This window comes from Ambystoma mexicanum, chromosome 14 (assembly GCF_040938575.1).
Source record: "Ambystoma mexicanum isolate Mex_15411 chromosome 14, UKY_AmexF1_1, whole genome shotgun sequence".
In the NCBI taxonomy this organism is placed as follows: Eukaryota; Metazoa; Chordata; class Amphibia; order Caudata; family Ambystomatidae; genus Ambystoma; species Ambystoma mexicanum.
In genome coordinates, this window is record NC_090940.1 from 211,723,837 (window position 1) to 211,747,355 (window position 23,519).

The 23,519-nt window shown below is 47.5% G+C and overlaps 1 protein-coding gene across 6 annotated transcripts in view; it reads right to left on the reverse strand.

Moving 5' to 3' along the window:
- LOC138527632 (uncharacterized) overlaps positions 1 to 23,519 on the reverse strand; it is a 370,769-nt gene that overhangs the window by 37,883 nt on the left and 309,367 nt on the right. For 4 of the 6 annotated variants that reach the window (XM_069638969.1, XM_069638970.1, XM_069638965.1 and 1 more), the window contains one exon: positions 22,881 to 23,012. In XM_069638969.1, coding sequence (XP_069495070.1) covers positions 23,002 to 23,012 — 11 coding nt within the window. In that variant the 3' untranslated portion in view covers positions 22,881 to 23,001. The remainder of the gene's footprint in view (positions 1 to 22,880; positions 23,013 to 23,519) is intronic. The other 2 variants (XM_069638966.1, XM_069638967.1) reach the window with 1 other exon arrangement.

Sequence of the window (23,519 nt, forward strand, 5' to 3'; positions counted from 1 at the left end):
CCCTGCCGGTCCGGAAAGAACGATGGTGGTAAAACCGCTGCCACTGTTCTTTCCGGACTGGCTGATTAAGAGTCCTGCAGGCGGGAGGTGTCACTCCCGCCAGGTCTGACCTGGCGGATTTAACACCACCCGCCTGCAGGCTGACATGGAAACACGTCTGTCAAAGACGGAACCGGTGTTTCGATGGTCCCCATCCCCATGCAGTCCTATGGGACTCCATGGGAATGGGGACTTACAGAATTCCGCCTCCGGAATTCCTGGATCACAGGGGTCGTAATGCCCCAGTAATTACGGGAATCACAGAGACTGAATGGTAATACGAGTCCGGCAGTAACCTGCCGGTTTTTCCGGCTTGGTTAACATCGGACTCGTAATGAGGCCCAACATCTTTGTTAGTGGGAAAAAGTATGAGTGGGTGAGAAAAAGGCTCACTCACTCAGTAGGTTAAAATCAAAAAGGTCCCAGATTCCAGTAAAGGGTTGAGTGTCTCTAAGTTTAAAGGGAATTAGCACAGAAACTGAAAATTCACTGTAACAGGGACTATACTGATGATGGCTTAACAACCAATGACTGGAGGGGAATACATTGATGGTAATCTGACATTACTTCACAGACCTGTACTTTGAGGATAGTTGACCCAACACTTTGAGTGACTTTTATGCTTGGGAATGTGCTACAAGATCTTTTATTTGACTTTTCCCTGCAACTGGATCGAAATTGAAAATACTCTTTTGAGAGCCTGACCCAGAGACATTGTAAAATGGCTGACCATCCCTTAGTTCTTTTGCCCTCATCACCTTTACGGAGATATACCTCACCATAGCTTTCACTCTTCATCCATCTTCTGTAGTTTGCTGCGCAATAAAACATGTTTGGATTTGTTCTACTCATACCCAGAGCAATTTTTTAATCCTCTTCCTGGTCACATATTTTACAATATCCAAAGGGTATAGGAAGGGTATAAGAAACCCCATAGTTCAATTGCCAAAATGTGTCCAATCTTGTCTGCCCAGCTGATCCACATGAGGTGTCTTTGTACTAGGTTGCAGCATTCACAGGGTCCCACCCGACAGCCTTCCCTTGCATAACTAGCAGTGACCTCCTCGTTTGGAGATCTCAAGTTGTGTAATAACTCCTCATTGCTAGTTTCTCTGGACAAGGGTCTGATGCAGCTCATCGGCTTCAGTACAGAGTACATGCTGGAGAAATCCACCTTCAGTGCAGACCACCCTTTGTCCGGGGGCAGACAAACAGCAGATCCGTAGTGTCATGACATTGCCAGACCCCGCTCTGCAGAACCGAGAAAAGACAAATGTATTGAAGAAAAGCTAAGGTATTTCCTTAGCCTGCACATGAATCAGAGTCACATCACGTAACGCCAGCACTGCCTCCATGGTGACATTGAGGCTGTCCCTCATGTGAGGTCCGGCATAGGCTGCTTCACCTCCTCTGATGGGCCCACTCTGGTCCTGCAGGTTAGCACCAAATGCAACATCAGGTTCTAGCCAATGTGACGAATGCAGGGAATTCATCCCTTTTCCCAAAGGGGAGCAGCCCCCTTTGGGACTTGATACATAATACCCTCCTAAGGGGACAGGGCAAGCAGTATACCACTGGTGATAAGCGCCCCCTAAGGGGACAAGGAATGCTGGGGTCTTATTCAACCCCCTTTACTCTGAAGTCCCCAATGTGTGTTGGTTATATGCGAGTTGAACAGTGCATATCATATACAGGGCCTTTTTAAAGTGCAAGGCCTGATATCGAAATGGGTAGAAATGACCGAAAAAAAGGTCCAACCAATTCAAAAAGTTTGTAAATGCATGCCACCAAAGGTTTGAACACCAAAAGTTCGAACCTTTGGTGGCATGCATTTTAGCTAGGTAAAAAAAGAAAACGCACTATACAGTGTAGTGAGCAGGGGTTGCTGGGACACCCCCGCAGCACACCGATAACACCAAAAGAACAGGGGCTGCGGGGGTGTTCCCCGCAACACCCCGCTCACTATACTATGCAGGAGCGGAAAGCACCCTGTGGCGCCAGTTTCCGATCACAGAAGTGAAAGGGAACTGGCGCTGCAGGGACACAGCGGGCCTCATTACGACCCAGGCGGTAAGTTACCGCCTGGGCCGTGACTTTACCACCATGGCGTAAACTACGTTTACGCCATGGTGGTTGGCGGACTTACCGCCCCATTCCGAGGTCGGCGGGGCGGTAAGTCCCCAATCCCCATTTACCCTTCCCCATTCCCATTTTTGCCCCATAGGGCATAATGGGAGTGGGGAAGGCGTTAATTACGCCACCGTAAATTACGGTGGCGTAATTAACTCCATGGTCCCTTAGCGCCATGGATTTTAACACCTGCTAAAAGCAGGTGTTAAAAGCGCCATGGCGCTAAGGGACCTCGTAGTTGGCGGTAAGGGGTCGGCGCAGCTAACGCTGGCGTTAACCCCTTACCGCCAGGGTCGTAATGAGGCCCAGCGCATCTTAAAAGGTAAGTAGGGTGTGCGTGGGGGTATGTTGAGGGTGTGGGTGGGATTGTGGGAGGGGGTGTGGTGGGGGTGGGGGTTTGTAGGGTTTTTAAATGTATGTTCGCATGGGACATGTACGAACCTTTTGTGATGCATATATTTCTCATGCAAACTTTTCCGCCGCAGACTTTTCTGCGACGGAAAAATCACGTAGATCCTTGGTGTCTGACATTAACCCACTTGCAAAGCCCAAATCAAATGGAATCTTCCCCTTCTTTCCAGGCGGGGACTTAAAGACACTTGGACGCTCACAGGGGAAGAGGGAATCAGCTGGAGAGCGAGAAACGTTGGCTTGTGCAGCCACATAGAGGAGGGAGCCTCTCCCTCCCAGGAGGAAAAGAGTGGAAAAGCCACGCCGTCAGCGTGGTGGGTGGAGTCCCAAGTTAGCCCGGAGTCTGTTGGCTTTTTGCACCAGCAATATTCAGGCAGGCTCCATGGGAATCCATAGTAAACACTGCCTACCATGTGTCCATGGCAGACTGCATTTACTCAATTAGCACAGCAAAGTGCAAAAGGGCAGCATACAAGCATATACGCTGCCTCTTTACCCTCCCCTCCGTCTTTCCACTCCACCATGCAAATGATGAAAATAAGGTGGCAGGGACCGGTGTGCGTTGAAGCGGAAAAGTAACAGGTCCACGCCATCTTTTTATGGGAGACTCGATATGGGCTCCATTATTTTTCTACTCAAACTGACCATACTTCTATCAAAAAAGTTTCTATTATTAAATAACCTTTTATCTCACTATTTCTTCTTCTACAATTCCCGCCTTGCTAATTATTTGCGAACAACTTTTTTCTAAATAATGGACTAACATTGAAGCCACATCCCTCCCAACTTCATCGTCTTCTTCAACCCTTTCTCTGCCAACCCTCCTTCTCTCCTTAGAACTCTCACAATTTTCTCTCTATCCTCACTCTCGGAACACATTTCTCACAATAAATCCGTATTCTGTCACCCTATCCATTTTCAGAAATCTTGTTCTTTTGTATCTGCTCTTTGTTCTTGGCCCTTCTTCACATTCTTCCCTGTCTTCATCGTCCTTTAAATCTGCTGTTGTCTCTCCTTTTTTAAAACCCTCCTTCAACTTTTGAAAGAATTCTAGAAGCATTGCTTCCTTCTAAGCTTTATTTTTCCCTAGTCTCCAGCTATCTTCTTCATCCTTTCCAAGCTGGTTTCTATCCTAGACACAGCAAAGAGTCAGTTTGTGTTGCTGTTCTTTTGCACTGCCTTTGATCAATCCAAAGCTGTGAATATGGTCTGTTTGGACCGATCTACAGCCTTTGACACTGTTGACCACTCTATTCATCATTTCTCACCTTCACTCTTCTGATATTCACGACCCTGCCTTAAACTGGTACTCATACTTTTTAACAATTTCATATAAATAGTTTATCTCCCACAATGCACATCCTTCTTTCACCCCCTCTGATGTGGCATCCCTAAGGGTACCTCTCTCTCCCATTCCTTTTATCCTCTATGGCCAACCTCTAGCCTCCCTCAATCACATGTCTTTTATTTTTCATTTGTGCTGATGACAGACAACCTTGGTTAATTTCAGCAATGACCCTGATCACCCCGCTGCACACTTTCAAACCTGTGTGCTGGCCATACCTGATTGGATGAGCACCAATTCCCTGAAAATGTGCACAGATAAAACTGAGGTCATGTTGGAAAGGGCCTCCCTACTCACTTTGCCATCACTGCACTTTGCATGTTTCATTGTTCTCCTCTCTCTGATCCTGACTGCAAAAAATAATGATTTCAAAATAGCTTATTCTCGTTCTCTTATTCCTCAAATCAATCAAGTGACCTCCTCCTGCTTTCACCATCTTTGCGTTCTCTGGCAAATTCTTCAGTTTCCACTGTCTTTCTCCCTCCGCCAGTACCTCTGCTGTTACTGCTCTTGTTCAGTCTTATCTTAACTATGGTAATGCTCTCTATTTTAAGGCCTCATTACACGTTAGGAGGTAAGGGTTTACCGGTACCGGTAAGGGCACCGGTACCGGTAAAACCTTACCGCCTTACTACGAGTTCCCTTTGCGGGACCCGACCTTAACGGCTGGTTTTACCAGCCGTTAAAGTAGGGTGCCGCAAAGGGACCTTGGAGCTAATTACGATACCGCAATTTGCGGTACAGTAATTAGCGCCTTCCCCATTCCCATTATGCCCTATCGGGGCAAAAATGGGAATGGGGAAGTGCCTTGGTGAATGGGGAATTACCGCCCCCGCTCACCTTGGATTGGGGCAGTAATTCCGCCATCCACCAAGGCGGACACAGTAAAATACCGGCGGCAACCATGGCGCTAATAGCGCCATGGTTACCGCCTACCGTGTAATGAGGCCCTTAGTCTTCTGTCGTGTCATCCCCAACACCTACAGCTTGTTCAGAATGTGGCCATTTGTCTCATTACTAATTCGCCCAAATTCTGGCATGAAATCTCCCTTCTTTGTTCTTTACATTAGCTTCCTACCCTCTTCAGAACATTATTCAAACTCCCTTTGTCTTTTGCATCAGTACTTTCAATCTTGATCCTGGGTTTCTTATCAAACGTTTCTCTAAATATTCTCCTTGTTGCTCCCTTAGGTCTTCTCAACATTTTCTAATCTGTTTACCTTTCATCCATTGTGCGTGCGCTGGAAGACTCTTTTTGTCCGTTTTAGCCACATGAGAAGGGAATCTTCTCGCTTTTCATTTCAGTTCCTTTGTTCATCATGCTTTTTTCCACCATCATGTAAAAACTCATCTCTTTGTGTCTGCAATCCCCAAATCCTTCCCTTGCATCCTTCCCTTTGTTTATCTTCAGACCCATGGATGTGTGTTTCATATAGCTCACACAACATATCATAACTCACCGCAGTCACTGGGGTAATTCATTGACATTGCTGTGCATGTTGTAGTTTTGACTTCAAGGACAACTTGGAGGAAGATCCAATATCCCTAAGGGCAGATAATTAGATTGCTAGTGGCTCTGGATTTAACTATTAGGTTCTGCTGGTTACAATGTGGCACAGGGCTTGAGGGGCTATACCTGCAATCCCTGGGGGGTCTCAACAGGGGTAATTAGGTAGCTTGTTCCCCCTCCGGTTTGCTGTTACTTCTGGTGTCAGCGTCCACTTGCTGTCTACCAGTTTCAACACCTCTACTGATCTCTTGGTACCCAGCCATTTACCCTAAGTATCTCCAGTTTTAGCCTCCCTGCATCCTTCAGTCTTGCTCTGCCCCATCGTGGGGAGTACTTAGGTCCAACTGGTATGTCCTTTCCTTAAGGCTAATGATGGACTGTGCAGCATGGGGGATAATAAAGGTCTGCATCACGAAGCAGGTTGTGGCCCCTGGGCCCCATGGTCTACCTGCTTCCATCACCCCCTGTGCCAAGTATCCATGGGTGCTCTGGGTGCCTCAGGGTTGATCCTGCTCAGAGGTGGAAAAGCATTCACAGCCTGTGCAGGGGTGGCCTCCAGCTGTTCCATAGAGCTGGGTCCCTGGCTCGAGAGGCATCATTGTGCTGCTTCAGAGGATACCTCTGATGCCTTAGAGGGGCTGGCAATGCTTTCCAGATCCTCTTGTTCATTACCCTGCACACTGTCAATGTAGGTGAAGCGGTTCGGGGTTTCATGGTGGCCACATGTTTTGTGATCTGCCTCTCCTTGCTTCGCAACCATTTTTGTGAACCCTGCTCTAGCTGCCAAACAACCTCCATGGCAGATGTGGGCTGTGCCTCCCTTCAGTCCCTCTCCATTATTGAGGTACCTTTTTCCCACACAGGGATGGACATCAAGGAGCCCTTAAATCCATCTCTGGCAGGGAACCCCTGTATACTAGTAATGATTGACTATGCAACTGTTATCCTGAGGTTCTCCAGCTGTGGAATATTATAATGCACTAGATCCCCAAACCCCATGAAACCTTTCTTTACATGAGCATGGTTCCCCTAGGACATCTTTACCAACTGGGCATTTTATTTTAAGTCTAAACTCATGGGGGAAGGTAAAGCACTGTTACAAATCTAGATATTGCAGACATTCATATATAGACATCAGATGTAGGGCTTAATGGAGCTATTCCAGCAGACATTAAAAACCTATAATAGGAACCAGTGGCGGAAGATGGAAAATATTGGGGATTACATACTTCCCTAGGCATTGTTGACTGGCAGTTGTGGTTATTCAGAATCAGAAGACAGTGAAGGTGGCAAAAGGTTCTTTATTAGAACACCCAAAACCAATGCTGTCCCTAAATTTATTGGCCCTATTTCTAAAGAAAAGAAAGGCGTCTAAATGAGTGTTTCTCAGGATGTCCTACAAAATAAATAAAGTCCAAAATCAAGAAAACCTACTCTAATCTGATTGTTGCCCCTATCATTGTGAAAAAAGCCTAACCTTAACAAAAGTAGACTAAAGGCCTCTGCCCAAAAGGAAAGAATTGTGGCTGGTTTCCGACCCCAGCTTGATGTTTCTTTATCAAAACATAGGGCACAGTTCAAATCAGTAGAACAAATGCCTCTTTCTCCTTGGTTTGGTCAAGCACATTGTCTCAGTCTCCGGTTTTCTTCTATCATTGGGAACTGCCTGGTTCCAAAGTCCACACCATGTATTGTTCTTGGTGTGCCCACCAAGGAACTTTGCGGTACTATCGCCTTGGTTTTACCCCTCCCTGGGGCCTCGAGTCTCACTCCCCGCCTTGGGGTTTGATATCCCTCAGCAGCCCTTGGGGCCTTGTTTCTTTCACTCCACCTGCCTTCTCTCATCCCGCATTGGGATTTTGCTTCTCTTTCCCTATCTTGGGGTCGCGGGTCTCTCTCTCTCTTTCCTTGCTTTGGGGTTTAATTTCTCTTACTCCGTCTTGGGGTCACTGGCCTCTCTGCACACTTTGTGATTTTGTTGCTCTCTTCTCACCTATGGGATTTCCCGTCTGTCACTCTGCCTTGGGGTCTGACTGGGCATTTTCGCCCTCCTCCCAGTTCCCTGAAGCGAACGCGTACCTTCTGTCTCTGCTCGGTGCTCCTCCGGATTGCCATTCCAGTAGGCTGATGCAAGTTTTCTCCTCTGGCTAATTTCAGGCGTTCATGCATCTTAAGGAGCCGACACTCTCTGTTCCTGCTGTCTTCCATTGGGGCTCTGTCGTTGGCTCCCCCTTCTGCTGCTTGCTCTCTGCTTAGGCGTTCTCTGGTGCTTGGGGTTCTCGCGATGCTGGCTTCTCCGGTCGGTGTCTCTGCAGGGATGTTAAACGTTCCGCGGGCTTGACCGTGCTTCGATCTGCCACTATCTCGGCTGGATTATCCTTGTGACTGTCATGACCCATAGAACTTGCCCCTTCTGGACCTCCTGGTCCTTATTGCGCCGGGGCTTGTATTCCTTGTTACTCCCAACATGGCCGCAACAAGCGACTTGCCTCACACCAGCTTTCACGTCGCACACGGCACGTCCTATAAATGGGCCACGCCCCGCGGCCCCGTGCATCTCAACGCTATCATTAGGTAGTGACTTGACGTGTGTGTGCTGTTTGGCGAATCTTCTATCCAAGATCCTGGTTTCCTTCCTCCTTCCTTCTCCCTTTCCCTCTATTTGACTCCTGGAATCCCCATTCTTAGCGACCGCTACCTACTTTCCTGGACATCCTGGAACAGCAGCCTTCCCGGAACTCTGAACGCGCTCTGCAGCCGGACGAGACTCGAGCGAGTCTATACAAGACCCGATCCGTCCACAAGAGGAATCCTCCTGCGGAACAGAGCAAAAAGCGATCCCAGGTGAGACGGGGGGGAGATTTATGACAGATTGAGACGCCCAACGACCGACACTGATACTGCTATGGAGAAAGCAGTCCAGGACCTTATGCGTGGCGTGCAAGAGTTCACAACTGAGGTACAGAACTTAAAGGCTGAGAATGCTGCGCTAAAGCAGCTAGTTTTGTCTTGTGACCCCGCTAACAAGGACAGTGTGTTACTTGGTGGAGTGGTGGACAAATATGATGGTTTGGCAAAATCGTTACGTGGATTCCTGGATTCCTGCTTGGTGCATTTTACCTTTAAGCCCTATTATTTTTCAACTTCTAGGGCGAAGGTGGGCTTCATTATCTCGCACCTCACAGGGAACGCGTTAACCTGGGCTACGCCCTTAGTCAACTCAGGGGATGCCCTCCTGGATGATTATGATGGATTCATTCAGGCACTCAAGACTATGTTCGACCGCCCAGAACAGGTTTTTAGTGCTCAAGAACGCTTACTTGATTTCCGCCAGGGTACCCAGGATATGCTAACATACGTTACTAGATTCAAACAACTGGTCAAGGAAGCGGATTGGTCCTCTGAAGCAAGTTTCACTCTATTTCGCAGGGGTCTAAACGAGGACATTAAGGATGAATTAGCCCGGGTGGCTCGTCCTAGTTCCTTCCAGGCTCTTATGGATCTAGCCCTGCAAATAGATTTTCGAATCCAGGAAAGAAAGGCTGAAAGGAGAAAGACCAATACACCTCTTCAAAAGAATTCCCTTGAGACCTCTGTTAAAACCGATTCTGACTCAACCCCTGATACAGATCCGGAACCCATGCAAATCGGAGCCTTCCGTGGGCCTATTTCCCCTCAAGAAAGGATGAGAAGGATCCACACAGGCCTGTGCATGTATTGTGCCTCGGATAAACATCTTGTTAGAGAATGCCCTCTAGCCCCTCCACGGCGTTCGGGAAATGCCGATCCTAGATGGAGCAAGGTCTCGGGAGAGAGATGTTTGCTCCACATCAATTCCATCCTTGAGCTCTCCTGGACAAAATAGTTTGGTGATACTACAGGCCTTCCTCCCACCCTCCAAAGACAAGACCTATTCCATTCTGGCCTTGGTGGACTGCGGAGGTGTGGGAATTTTCATTGATCAAGACTGGGTTGTTAGTCATCATATTCCGTATGAGACACGAAACACCATGCAGCCGGTGGAAGCAATTGACGGAAGACCCCTCTCTTCAGGACCCATAAGCTTGCAGACTAAAGAGATCCAACTTTCCATAAATCATCATCAAGAGCAGATTACATTCGACATCATTAAGTCAGCCCATTACCCCACGGTTTTGGGTATGCCCTGGTTACAAAAGCACATTCTGTATATCAATTGGACAGCAGGATCATTATTCCTGGGCTCAGAGTTCTGTATGTCCCACTGTCTATCCCTGGACCCTTCCTTGATAACTCCTAAAGAACTTCCAAGAGACCAAGAAACACTGCTCATGGTTTCCAATATAATACAAATTCCAGAGTCCTATCAGGAGTTTACTGATGTATTTTCTACCGCCATAGTCCAAGCATTACCCCCTCACAGGCCTGAAGACTGTGGCATATATACAGACCCCCCCAGCTGTAATTCCCTTCGGCCAAATGTTCATCCTTTCCGAACCTGAGAAAAAGGCCCTTCGGGAATACCTTGACACCAATCTTGAAAATGGCACCATAAGACCCTCGAAATCTCCAGCGGGTGCTTCGTTGTTCTTCGTTCCCAAGAAAGACACCAAGGAACTCAGACCTTGCCTCGACTATCAAGGCTTAAACCAATGCACCCTCAAAGATCGATACCCACTGCCCCTGATTTCAGATATCCTGGAAGCTGTGAGAGGAGCCGTAATTTTCACGAAGCTGGATCTCCGGGGTGCCTACCATTTAATTCGAATCCGGGAAGGGGATGAATGGAAGACAGCCTTTAGAACACCCTTTGGTCACTTTGAATACCTAGTCATGCCTTTTGGACTAGCCAATGCTCCCGCAGTCTTTCAGCGTTTTATGGACAGGGTGTTCTCTGATATGTTGTTCCTCTTCGTCATTGTCTATCTGGATGACATATTGATTTTTTCCAAAGATCCTCTAAAACATGAAGAACACGTAAAGGCAGTACTACAACGACTTTGTGAAAATAAACTGTTAGCCAAACCCGAAAAATGCTTGTTCCACATTACTTCAGTTCACTACCTAGGATTCATCCTTAGCCCAGAAGGAATTGGCATGGACCCTTCGAAGGTAAAGGCCATACTGGCTTGGCACGCTCCCACTTCTGTGAAACAGGTGCAATCCTTCCTGGGGCTCGCCAACTTCTACCGGAAGTTTATTTCTACCTTTTCCGAGATTGTTCAGCCGATCGTAGCTCTATTGAAGGACACCCCCTTTATCTGGTCTACATCGCAAGATAAAGCATTCCAACGATTGAAGACAGAGTTCACACAAGCCCCCATCCTGACCCAGCCCGACACAAATCGCCCATTTCTAGTGGAAACGGATGCCTCTAACTACGCCATAGGGGCAGTCTTGAAACAGGAACTTGAGGATGGACTGGAACACCCCATTGCTTACCTTTCACGAACCCTGACCCCCAGTGAGACTCACTATTCCGTCTTGGAAAAGGAACTCTTGGCCATCCGCCAAGCCTTCACTGAATGGCGACACCTACTTCTGGGTGCTAGATATCCAGTCCAGGTCCGAACAGATCATCGGAATCTCCAAATCCAACAGTCTTTGGAGTGCAGGAACAGTCGTCAGGCCCATTGGGCCTACTTCTTTGCCCAATACCAGTTCCAAATCACTCACGTTCCCGGATCACAAAACATGATTGCTGACGCCTTATCTCGACGTTCAGACTACGCACCCACTGAGGACAAGGCCTATCCTAAGATGTTTCCCCAAACTATCTTTGTAGCTCAAGCAATCAACCTCCTGGAAGAAATCTGAGCGCAAACCCAGTCCTCTGACCTCTGGAAGGACATTTCCAGGAAGAATCCATGGAATCTAAGAGTCAAGGAAGAATATCTATTCAAGGACAATGCACTGGTCATTCCTACGCAGAAATTACAACACAAGGTAATAAACCTCTGCCATGATACCCCTCACTCCGGTCATCGTGGTATAACTAACACCCTCCGTCTTATACAAAGACAGTTTTGGTGGCCTCAAATTAAGACTGACGTACAACAGTACGTCAAGGCTTGTACTGTCTGCAGTCAAAACAAACATGATGACAAGAGAACGGCGGGTCTTCTACTGCAACCATCGCTGCCAACAAGACCATGGGAGTTTATTGCTACAGACTTCATTGTGGAATTACCACCTTCCCGAGGGTACACGACCATCATGGTAACCATAGTCTTGTTCACCCATATGGCTCATTTCACACCTTTGTATAAACTAAGATCCTCATCAGAACTTGCTGGAATCTTCCTGGAACATATTTTCCGTCTCCATGGACTTCCTTCCAAGATCATATCGGACGAAGGACCTCAATATGTCTCACAATTCTGGAAACATCTCTGTCGTATTCTAGGGATCCAACGCGCTCTCTCATCAGGTTATCATCCACAAACCAACAGAGCCACGGAATGTGTAAATCAAACTCTGGAGCAATATCTTCGTTGTTTTGCCACCTGTCATGATCTCTGCTTCCAAAAGATCAGGACTTGCCCGACTCCCTTGGAAGCAGACCCATAACCCCGGTTCCGAGTGCCAGCCAGTCCCAATTGGGACCTTTTGGACCCTGTCCTGGCGCCAGTGGCACCAGGCTCATAAAGATGCCCAGTCCCAGCGCTGGAAGCGCCGGGCTCATAATGCTTGGGTGGACTTACCTGCAGCAGACCATGCTGCTTACTTACCTGCCAGTTGAACCCCTGATCCTCTTCTGTTTGGGACTACTTTTCCTGTTGGGTGGGGCAGGAGCCACTCCCTAGGTTCAGAACACTGGAACTCTTCTGGAAAGCAGGAACTCTTTTCTTACCTAGGCGTGGCTGTGGAAGGAGACACCTAAGCACTACAGGAGGCTATTTAAACCACACCCGATGGATGAATCTTGCTTTGTGTTATTCTGCATTCTCTGCAGCAGAACGCTCATCGTGTCTTCTGCTTCTGATCCTGGGCCCAAGGGAACAAAGGCTTACCATCCTGGAATCCAGTCTTCAGCAGCACCTGTAAAGACAAAGAAAGAACAGGTTAGCACTACGGTCTTCAGTGGCAGCGCATCTCTTACCTGGTCCATCGGCTGTCACCAACGCCTCGCGCTGCATTCCGGCATCTGAAAGACAAAGGCTTACCTACTCTTCGCATGCTCCGGAGGTCTTCGCACTGCATTCCGGCATCTGAAAGACAAAAGCTTACCAGCTCTTCGCACGCTCTGGAGGCCTTCGGCGCTGCATCCCGTATCTGAAAGACAAAAGAAGGTGCGTTTAAAGACATTGGGCAACTTTATTACTCACGTGCCATTACTCCTTCCCACGCCGAATCCAGTGGGTATTCCAGCACCCTTCAGCTTCTCTAAAGCTCCGAACTTGTACCTGCAAGATAAAAGGGACAGTTAGTGCGCATCGTGAAGCAGGCTACAAGCGCTTACTTACGTGCTTCCAGGCGCTTCTATTCCTCACGCGGGTTCGATCCTCAACTCTCATCAGCCCGCCATCCGCCATCGCCGGAACCCTGCAAAACAAGAGATATCATTACAAAAGACTTTTAAGACATTTGAAGTGCCCAGAATTTACCGTTCGTGCAGTTAACGACGGACAGCAGTCCTCTGAGGTCAAGAGGCCTGCACCCTTATCCAGTGAAGAAACTGGTTACGGCACCCTGCCCCGAGGCAGATGGAGAGCTCGGCGTTCACTTACCTAAGGTGAGGGCGTTAACCTTTGGGGTTCTACAGGAGAAGAGAAAGGGAAGAGGAGAGAGGCACCCAATAACCCCAGTTCATTAATCCCATATTTTCTATCTGCAGACATCTTACTCTTCGAGTCAGACATACAGTGCACAGATGTCCAGCCCAAAGAGCCAACCGTGTGTTACACATCACCTTTGAAGATACGGCATTCACCCAGTCAAGACCGGCGCCTCTGCGGGAATCAGGTGAGCGTTACAGAACACAAAGCCTACCGCAAAACTCCCACCCAGGCGCTATGGAAACCTCGGATACCGACCAGCTAGCCCAGTTACTTGGGGAACTAAGAGCAGAAGTGCATGCAGCCCGTCAGGAAACGAATGCTCTAAGAAGGGAACTGATTATTTCCAAGGAGCGAACAGACGATCTCGGTAGACAATTGCTACAGTCACAAGCCGGACAAACTCCGTTACCCGCATCAGGGGCAAATCTTCCTTCAACATCCTCTACGAACCCAGTGCAGATCAACCTACCTGGGAATGTACCTCTGGCTCCGCCCGAACGATTTTCTGGTGACCCAAAGAGGTTTGCAGTATTTATTAATCAGTGCCGGTTGCACTTCTTATGCCGGCCAGCAGCCTTTCCAACTGATCAAGCTAAGGTAGCTTTCGTGCTTTCGTACCTTAGTGGCAATGCGGCAGACTGGTCGATCCCTCTAGTTAATCAAGATGATCCGGTTCTCCATGATTTTCAAGCTTTTCAGCTCAGTATGGAAAAACTGTTTGCAAGACATTCACAGGGGCAGGCCTTGGACAATGAGCTCCTTTCATTGCGACAGGGTAATCAAGACCTTTTGGCTTATATTGCGTCTTTCAACAGACTGATAGTGGAAACTCGATGGCCTGAGGACAAAAGGATTACGCTGTTTTATAGAGGTCTACGTGGAGAGCTCAAAGATGTGTTAGCCCAAGTAGTGAATCCCCCGCAAGACTGTTCGGACTATATTGACTTAGTCGTTCAAATTGACCACAGACTGCAGAACAGGAAGGCCGATCGTTCCAAGTTTGATGCTCGAGTATTTTCCAAACCACCAACTCCTACCAAAGGAGTAGACTCCGGGGAACCCATGCAAATAGGGGACCTGAAAGGACCACTAACACAAAAGGAGCGGGAAAGGAAAAAACAGCTGCAATTATGCCTCTATTGCGGAAACTCGGGGCACTTTCTTCGAGACTGTCCGGTGAAACCAGCCAAGAAGGCAGTAGGAGCTGCAGTTACCAGGGTCACAAACTCTGAGCAGGGAAACGACCTCGCCCGACAAGAATAGAGGTCCTCTTGCCGAGCGTTAAAACCAGTTCAGTGACCTCGCATTTCGTGATACCTATGGTCCTCATTAGCCCTGAACATCCGGATCGATTACATGCGATTGAAGCTTACGTCGACAGCGGTGCCATCGGCAATTATGTGGATCATGAAATGGTTTTGAGGATGAATCTGACTCTTTGTCCAAAGGCTGTAAAGGACGTCATTACTACGGTGATAGCCTCCGGACCAGTAACGCATACCACCCAAGAAGTGACGCTAGTAAGTCAAGATGGACACCATGAGAAGATCGTGTTCGATGTGATCAAGGCCCCTCAGTTCCAGATTATTCTAGGAATTCCTTGGTTAGAGAAGCACAATCCTCAGATCGATTGGCGAGCAAGAACGGTTCAGTTTCCAGAATGTGTCTCTACTTGTCACCCTCGACCTGGTGTTGCACTCGCAGCAATTTCCTCGGAGGCTCCCCAGTTACCTCCTGAATACCTAGAATTCCAAGATGTTTTCCGGAAGGATCAGGCTAACTCTCTACCTCCTCATAGGTCTTATGACTGCCAGATAGACCTGATACCTGGATCTACTCCTCCTTGTAGTAGAATTTATGCCCTCACCGAGCCTGAGAATCTTCACCTCCGACAATACCTGGATCAATACCTAGCGAATGGGTTTATTCGTCCTTCCAAGTCCCCTGCTTCCTCAGCTTTGTTCTTGGTTCCAAAAAAAGAAGGGGACCTTAGAACTTCTATAGATTATCGCGCCCTGAACCAGATCACCGTTAAGAATAGATATCCGTTACCTTTGATCCCTGAACTCCTGGACCAAGTCAGAAAAGCATGCATATATACAAAGCTGGATCTTAGAGGAGCCTACCACTTGGTACGAGTAAAAGAGGGCGATGAATGGAAGACGGCCTTCCGCACCAAGTATGGGCTATTTGAATATCAGGTCATGCCCTTCGGACTTTGCAATGCCCCGGCCGCCTTTCAATATTTTATGAACGATGTCCTCAGAGAGCTCATAGATGTGTGTGTTGTTGTTTACATTGACGACATCCTCGTTTATTCTTCATCGGAAACTGAACATAGGAAACACGTGAAAATGGTCCTCGAGAGATTGCGTCAACACAAACTTTTCGCTAAGTTGGAAAAATGTGTTTTCAACGTGACTGAAGTTGAATTCTTGGGATTCATATTATCACCTAGCGGAGTGCGTATGGATTCAAAGAAGGTCGATGCAATTTTCAAATGGCCATCGCCATCCTCCGTAAAAGGTGTTCAAAGCATGTTAGGCTTCGCTAACTTTTACCGCAGGTTTATCCCCGAATTCTCTCGAATAGTCCAGCCCATCACCGCCTTGTTAAAGAAAAACAAACGTTTTGAATGGTCTACCGAGGCGGAACAAGCTTTCCAGAATTTGAAGACTAGATTTATCTCTGCACCGATCTTAAAACATCCTCGCCCAGAACTCCCCTACATCGTTGAAACTGATGCTTCGAGCCTTGCCATGGTGGCAGTTCTATCACAAAAGGACCCAGTAACCAATCAGTTGCATCCCGTGGCATTTTGGTCCCGCAAATTCTCGCCTCCTGAAATCAATTACACTATTACTGATAAGGAACTTCTAGCTATCAAGTCCGCCTTTAAGGCTTGGCGGCATTATCTTCTGGGGGCCCGACACACCGTTACTGTGATTACAGATCACCGAAACCTGCAATATTTGAAAACCGCAAAAGCTCAATCCTCCAGGCAACTCCGTTGGGCACTATTCTTTGCTGAGTTTGACTTCATAATTACCTATCGACCTGGTACAAAAAACGGTAAAGCTGATGCCCTTTCTCGGATGGGAGTGGAAGAACATTTGATCAATCCTAAACCTGTACCTATCATTCCCGAACAAAGAATTCTAGGTGTAATCGCCACACAATCCATAGAGGAAGTTAAGGATAAAGCCAGGCTACTGGTAACTCCAGCAGACATACAGAATTGGCATCTGCAGACTTTACGGTGAAGGACAACCTATTATATTTCCAAGAACGGTTATACCTGCCCAGCACAGATTTACAGAAAAAGGTAATCTCTTGTTATCACGATTCTTTAATGGAAGGACATCCCGGTATGACCAAGACCTCGGAAAAGATCAAGCGCTACTTCTGGTGGCCGTCTTGGAAAAAAGATATCAGAGACTTTATAATGTCCTGTGGAGTATGCGCCCAAAACAAGAGTCAAAAGGAAAAACCAGCCGGCCTCTTACGCCCTATTGACATCCCGCCTTGCCCTTGGCATACGCTTTCTATGGACTTCATCACCGATCTACCTCCATGCTCCGGATACAATACGATCCTAGTAATCGTGGACCTATTCTCCAAGATGGCGCATTTCATTCCACTCAAAGGCTTACCAACAGCAGCAACTCTGGCCCGAGAATTTCTCGAAAACATCGTCCGACTGCACGGTTTTCCTTCAGTTCTAATTTCGGATCGAGGTAGTCAATTTATTTCTCATTTTTGGCGAAGTTGCTGTCGGTCGGCTCAAACTGATGTGAGACTTTCGACCAGCCACCACCCTCAAACCGACGGACAAACCGAGAGGACCAATCAAACTCTGGAACAATATTTGCGCTGCATGCTACAACAAACTGAAAAAACTTGGAAAGATATCCTTTGGATAGCCGAATATGCCTACAATAACTCTGTCCACTCGGGAACTGGGAAGACCCCGTTTTTTCTTTTATACGGTAGTCACCCTCGAACCTCGGAGTTGGATCCACTCCAAGATCTTGGAACACCAGCAGTAGACCACCTGCATTCTACAATCACCCAAGCCTTTAAGGAAGCCGTTTCTCACCTTCAAAGGGCTAAAGAACAATACAAGAAAGGAGCAGACCAACATCGGAAGGAAGCCCCCCAATATCAAGTAGGAGATCAAGTCTGGTTATCCACCAAATATCTACCTCTAAAAGGACCACGCACATTCAACCCAAGATACCTTGGTCCCTATTCCATCACTACCATAGTAAATCCAGTAGCGGTCAAGTTGGACTTGCCCCCTCACATGAAGATACATCCGGTCTTCCACGTCTCTCTATTAAAACCCGTGCAACCTCAAACCCGACTAACTACATCTCCAAAACCTATTCTAGTTGATGGAGAACTCGAGTTTGAAGTCAAAAGCATCCTGGATTCCAAGATCTCCAAATCTAAACTATTTTACCTGATTGACTGGAAAGGCTACGGTCCCCAAGAAAGATCCTGGGAACCTGCAGAATATGTCCACGCGCCTCGTCTAATCAAAAGATTTCATCGAACATTTCCTAACAAGCCCAAACCCCCGGAGAAGCCCGGTTTGGGAGGGGCCTTGAGGGGGGGTCCTGTCATGATCTCTGCTTCCAAAAGATCAGGACTTGCCCGACTCCCTTGGAAGCAGACCCATAACCCCTGTTCCGAGTGCCAGCCAGTCCCAATTGGGACCTTTTGGACCCTGTCCTGGCGCCAGTGGCACCAGGCTCATAAAGATGCCCAGTCCCAGCGCTGGAAGCGCCGGGCTCATAATGCTTGGGTGGACTTAACTGCAGCAGACCATGCTGCTTACTTACCTGCCAGTTGAACCCCTGATCCTCTTCTGTTTGGGACTACTTTTCCTGTTGGGTGGGGCAGGAGCCACTCCCTAGGTTCAGAACACTGGAACTCTTCTGGAAAGCAGGAACTCTTTTCTTACCTAGGCGTGGCTGTGGAAGGAGACACCTAAGCACTACAGGAGGCTATTTAAACCACACCCGATGGATGAATCTTGCTTTGTGTTATTCTGCATTCTCTGCAGCAGAACGCTCATCGTGTCTTCTGCTTCTGATCCTGGGCCCAAGGGAACAAAGGCTTACCATCCTGGAATCCAGTCTTCAGCAGCACCTGTAAAGACAAAGAAAGAACAGGTTAGCACTACTGTCTTCAGTGGCAGCGCATCTCTTACCTGGTCCATCGGCTGTCACCAACGCCTCGCGCTGCATTCCGGCATCTGAAAGACAAAGGCTTACCTACTCTTCGCATGCTCCGGAGGTCTTCGCACTGCATTCCGGCATCTGAAAGACAAAAGCTTACCAGCTCTTCGCACGCTCTGGAGGCCTTCGGCGCTGCATCCCGCATCTGAAAGACAAAAGAAGGTGCGTTTAAAGACATTGGGCAACTTTATTACTCACGTGCCATTACTCCTTCCCACGCCGAATCCAGTGGGTATTCCAGCACCCTTCAGCTTCTCTAAAGCTCCGAACTTGTACCTGCAAGATAAAAGGGACAGTTAGTGCGCATCGTGAAGCAGGCTACAAGCGCTTACTTACGTGCTTCCAGGCCCTTCTATTCCTCACGCGGGTTCGATCCTCAACTCTCATCAGCCCGCCATCCGCCATCGCCGGAACCCTGCAAAACAAGAGATATCATTACAAAAGACTTTTAAGACATTTGAAGTGCCCAGAACTTACCGTTCGTGCAGTTAACGACGGACAGCAGTCCTCTGAGGTCAAGAGGCCTGCACCCTTATCCAGTGAAGAAACTGGTTACGGCACCCTGCCCCGAGGCAGATGGAGAGCTCGGCGTTCACTTACCTAAGGTGAGGGCGTTAATCTTTGGGGTTCTACAGGAGAAGAGAAAGGGAAGAGGAGAGAGGCACCCAATAACCCCAGTTCATTAATCCCATATTTTCTATCTGCAGACATCTTACTCTTCGAGTCAGACATACAGTGCACAGAGGTCCAGCCCAAAGAGCCAACCGTGTGTTACACATCACCTTTGAAGATACGGCATTCACCCAGTCAAGACCGGCGCCTCTGCGGGAATCAGGTGAGCGTTACACCACCATGGTTCAGGATGACTGGTCTCTCCTCATACCCCTGGCCGAGTTTGCCTACAACAATTCCGACCACTCGACACTCAAGGTCAGTCCTTTCTATTGCAGTCAAGGTTTTCACCCGTCCTTTTTTACCTTCTGTTCTTCCACATCCCACTCCAGTACCTACTCTCGACTCTTGGATACAGACTCTCATCAACATTCACAAGGAAGCCAAGGAACAATTGAAAGAGGCCCAAACACGCACTAAGCTCTATGCGGATTCCAAGAGAAGACCAGCGCCCTCTTATTCTGTTGGTGATCAAGTCTGGTTGTCCTCGAAACTATTACCCCGACATCTACGGGCAAACAAATTGGCTCCTCGGTACTATGGACCATTTTCCATAAAGGAAGTCGTCAATCCTGTCTCATTCCGACTCAAGCTACTCGATTCCTGGAAGAAAATACACCCAGTCTTTCACACCTCCCTATTGAAACTTTACTTCCAATCCTCCCGAAAATCCTGCAGACCCAGTCCTGTTGTTGTGAATGATCAGCTAGAATATGAAGTGTCCCGAATATGCGATTCCAGGTATAAACGGGGTCGACTTCAATACTTGGTTGAATGGAAAGGATACCCTCCTAGCGAGAGAACCTGGGAACCAGTTTCTAACTTAAATACCCCTCAACTTCTTAGAAGATTCCATCTCATACACCCGGGCAAACCTAGTGGAACAAGTCTTCAGAGGAGGCATGCTGTCATGACCCATAGAACTTGCCCCTTCTGGACCTCCTGGTCCTTATCGCGCCGGGGCTTGTATTCCTTGTTACTCCCAACATGGCCGCAATAAGCAACTTGCCTCACACCAGCTTTCACGTCGCACACGGCACGTCCTATAAATTGGCCACGCCCCAGCAGCCATGCGCGTCTTAACGCTATCATTAGGTAGTGACTTGACGTGTGTGTGTTGTTCGGCGAATCTTATATCCAAGAACCTGGTTTCCTTCCTCCTTCCTTCTCCCTTTCCCTCTATTCGACTCCTGGAATGCCCATTCTTAGCGACCGCTACCTACTTTCCTGGACATCCTGGAACAGCGGCCTTCACGGAACTCTGAATGCGCTCTGCAGTCGGACGAGACTCGAGCGAGTCTATACAAGACCCGATCCGTCCACAAAAGGAATCCTCCCGCGGAACAGAGCAAGAAGCGATCCCAGTTGAGACTGGGGAGGAGATTTATGACAGTAACACCTCCTAGGAGGAGGTCTATCTCTGCATCTGCAGCTGTGCATTCTCCTCTTCTCTCATGTAGCAATGCTGATTGAGTGGGGTTCTTCCAGGAAACCATGGGGTGGGTCTATGTGCCTTTCTCTCTTCTGAGGTGTGAACGGTGCCTGAAAAGGGTCCAAAACCACACCAGTTATTGGTGTAGGAAGTGATAGGTCATTACACAGTTTAACACCCATTTTGACCAAAACAACTATCAGTTTCTTGAGACAATGGAGGATAACACATAACCCTGTTTAGGGTTTGCCTGTCGTCAAATGTGGGGATCACCCCAGTGGGATCCCGCTAGCTCTGTCCCATAAGGGGTGTTAAGATTAGCAGTCTCACCTCCATAGTCCCAAAGGATGTGGCTCCCCCCTGGGAAGAGGGGAAGAATTCCCTGGATTCGTCACATACCCCACCGTAGGCTTTATGCCCTCCTGTTGTCGGTCCAGGGGGAATCGGCTAAGAAAATCTTGCTCTTCACTCTTTCTGTGTTCTATTGTGAAACAGAAAAGCTGTACATCTAAAATCCACCTAATTACCTTGGCATTGGTGTCTTTTCTCAAGTACATCCATGATAATGGTAAATGGTCGGTAATGAGTGAGAATTTCTGTCCTATGAGGTAATATCACAAACTGGTAATAGCTCATTTCATAGCCAGAGCTTCTACTTTCAAATCTAAAAAAAAGCAACGAAAAAAAAGCATTGAATGCATTTCTTTTCATTTTTTTTAATGGAGGGTCCCCCCAACCCCAGTTTTTTTTATCCCTTAAAACGCTTTATATTTAAAATAAAACCTTTATCTATGAAAAATGCATTCTATGCTTTTTTTCGATGCATTTTTTCACTGGATACTCCTAGGCCTATCTTGGATGCTTCTGTTTGCAGGAGGAATTCCTTGTTAGAGTACACAGATGACACACAGTGTACATCTAAAGGTCAACTGCATCAAAAATGTCTGAAGATTAAAACGCTGTCTTGTGCTCTTTCAATTCTGTATGTCGTCAAGCACTTGCTCAACTCTACCAACACTGCGTTTGTGTTCCTCTGGGTCCCAGGGAATTTGTAATCATCCAGTCCTGCCTACCCAGCATACATCTAGATTGGTTCACTCTGAAATTATACGTGGGCGCTAAATTGCTGGTTTTCATCATCAACATCAACCGTTCCTCCAAACCCCAAATCTCCTAAAAAGCACACATGGCTTGGTGTCAACTGAGATGCACTCTGGCGAAAATAAAACAAATTCTGCAACAATTCGACTTCAGGATAGTGATTAAGGTGAGAATATGACCACACTTATATGCAGAGAATGCACTCCTCACAGGTGTCGCGACCTCCGCCCTGGTGCAGCATGACACTCTCCAATTGTTCTGTCTCCAGCATCAGAAGATTGTATCTTACCCACCCAAGGCACAAAGGGAGCTACGTTACCTGCCAATACCAGCGCCAGCCATCTCCAAGATGGCCGGCATTCCATTCAAGGCTGTCTCTACTCAAACACCACTGTGCTTAGCCTGAAAGATAGTCATCTAGGAAGGCCACCATACAGCAACTGCTGGAAAGAAAAGCCCAGAGCCAGACTGTCTCCTGTAATTCTCTGATGCTTTGGAACAACATCCCACTGGACATTTGCATGGCTAAAACATTACTACAATTCAAGGAAGAATTAAAGAGCTTTCAATTCAGAAAACATTACTACAATTCAAAGAAGAATTAAAGAGCTTTCAATTCAGGAAATTCCTCTCTGAGGGTAGCAGACAACAAAGCGCCTAGGCTATCCCCTCGCGTCTCACATCTACAATTCAGAAAAGAACTCAAGACCCACCTCTTCAAGGAGGCGCTCCTCCTCAACACCTAGGCCATCATGTCGCCCTGCTGCACCTGATTCTCTAGATGCTGTCCGCCCCACTCCTCCCCGCTACCCTGTACAGCTGCACCCCGCCACTGAGCCCCTCTGTATCCTACCCCCTGCTGTTTATCTGTTCTGTTGTTACCACTGAAAAGCGCTCTGTTGCTTCTGGAAGCTGGGTACGCCCTCAATAAATGCCATACTAATCTTCCCAGGGGACCGCCACACCAATTAGCATGTCTCTAGGTTACTCCTTGTGCCTTCTGTACAGAGTTTTGTTGCTTCTCGGGGAGGTTTGTGCCACATACAACAAATAGATACATTACACATACTTGCAAGGAGGCCACGCTAATCTTATGCATTTGATTTTCAAACATTGAATTTGAAACTTGATCTGCACTGTAACTTCACATTGAATAGTCACGTTTTTGTCATGCATGTTTTCTGTGTTATCGCTAACATGTTTACATGTAACGTTGGAAATAGAGCATACTTACATTCATGTTTGCGGTAGCAATGCTTTTTTCGTCGCATTACATTTTCTGAATGAGCTTGAAGCAAATGGTGACGCTTAAACTTTTTTGGCTGTACTTTGGCATTTGCACATCTCCATTCCTATTAATAAAAAACTGTAGAATTTAAAAATAGTGAAATGTTGCTTGCAATTTTCCTGCCTCGCCACACAGGTCATAGGCGTTTCACCCACAATGGTTCTATGAACATCTGGCGGCAGTTTTTCCCAAATTACAGAAGCTCACAAAAACCTGTGCAGGAACATGGTTGCATTTTTAAAAAGTGCGCCTTCCTTTATGGAATTCGCTGCACAACTCTGTAGATGCAAGCAGCGTTTCACACAAAGGGCCTCCTAGCACAATAAATATATAAGGAGCTGTGTTTGTGGTATCGTACACTGCCCTAGCACAGTCTCGTTCTCTTCATCTCTTTCTCCACCTGGGCTCCCCTTTTCGCCCTGTCTCGCACTTTAAGGCCTCATTACAAGTATTGTAGTAATTCCGTCATATTTTAGCAGAATTGCCATCAAACTCATTCACCGTTAATGGAACTCGAGCTGGGGGATTTACGGCCAGGTTACCAATGTTGTAAAGGAGGTGTTGATCCTCTTTTTTTCACTCCAT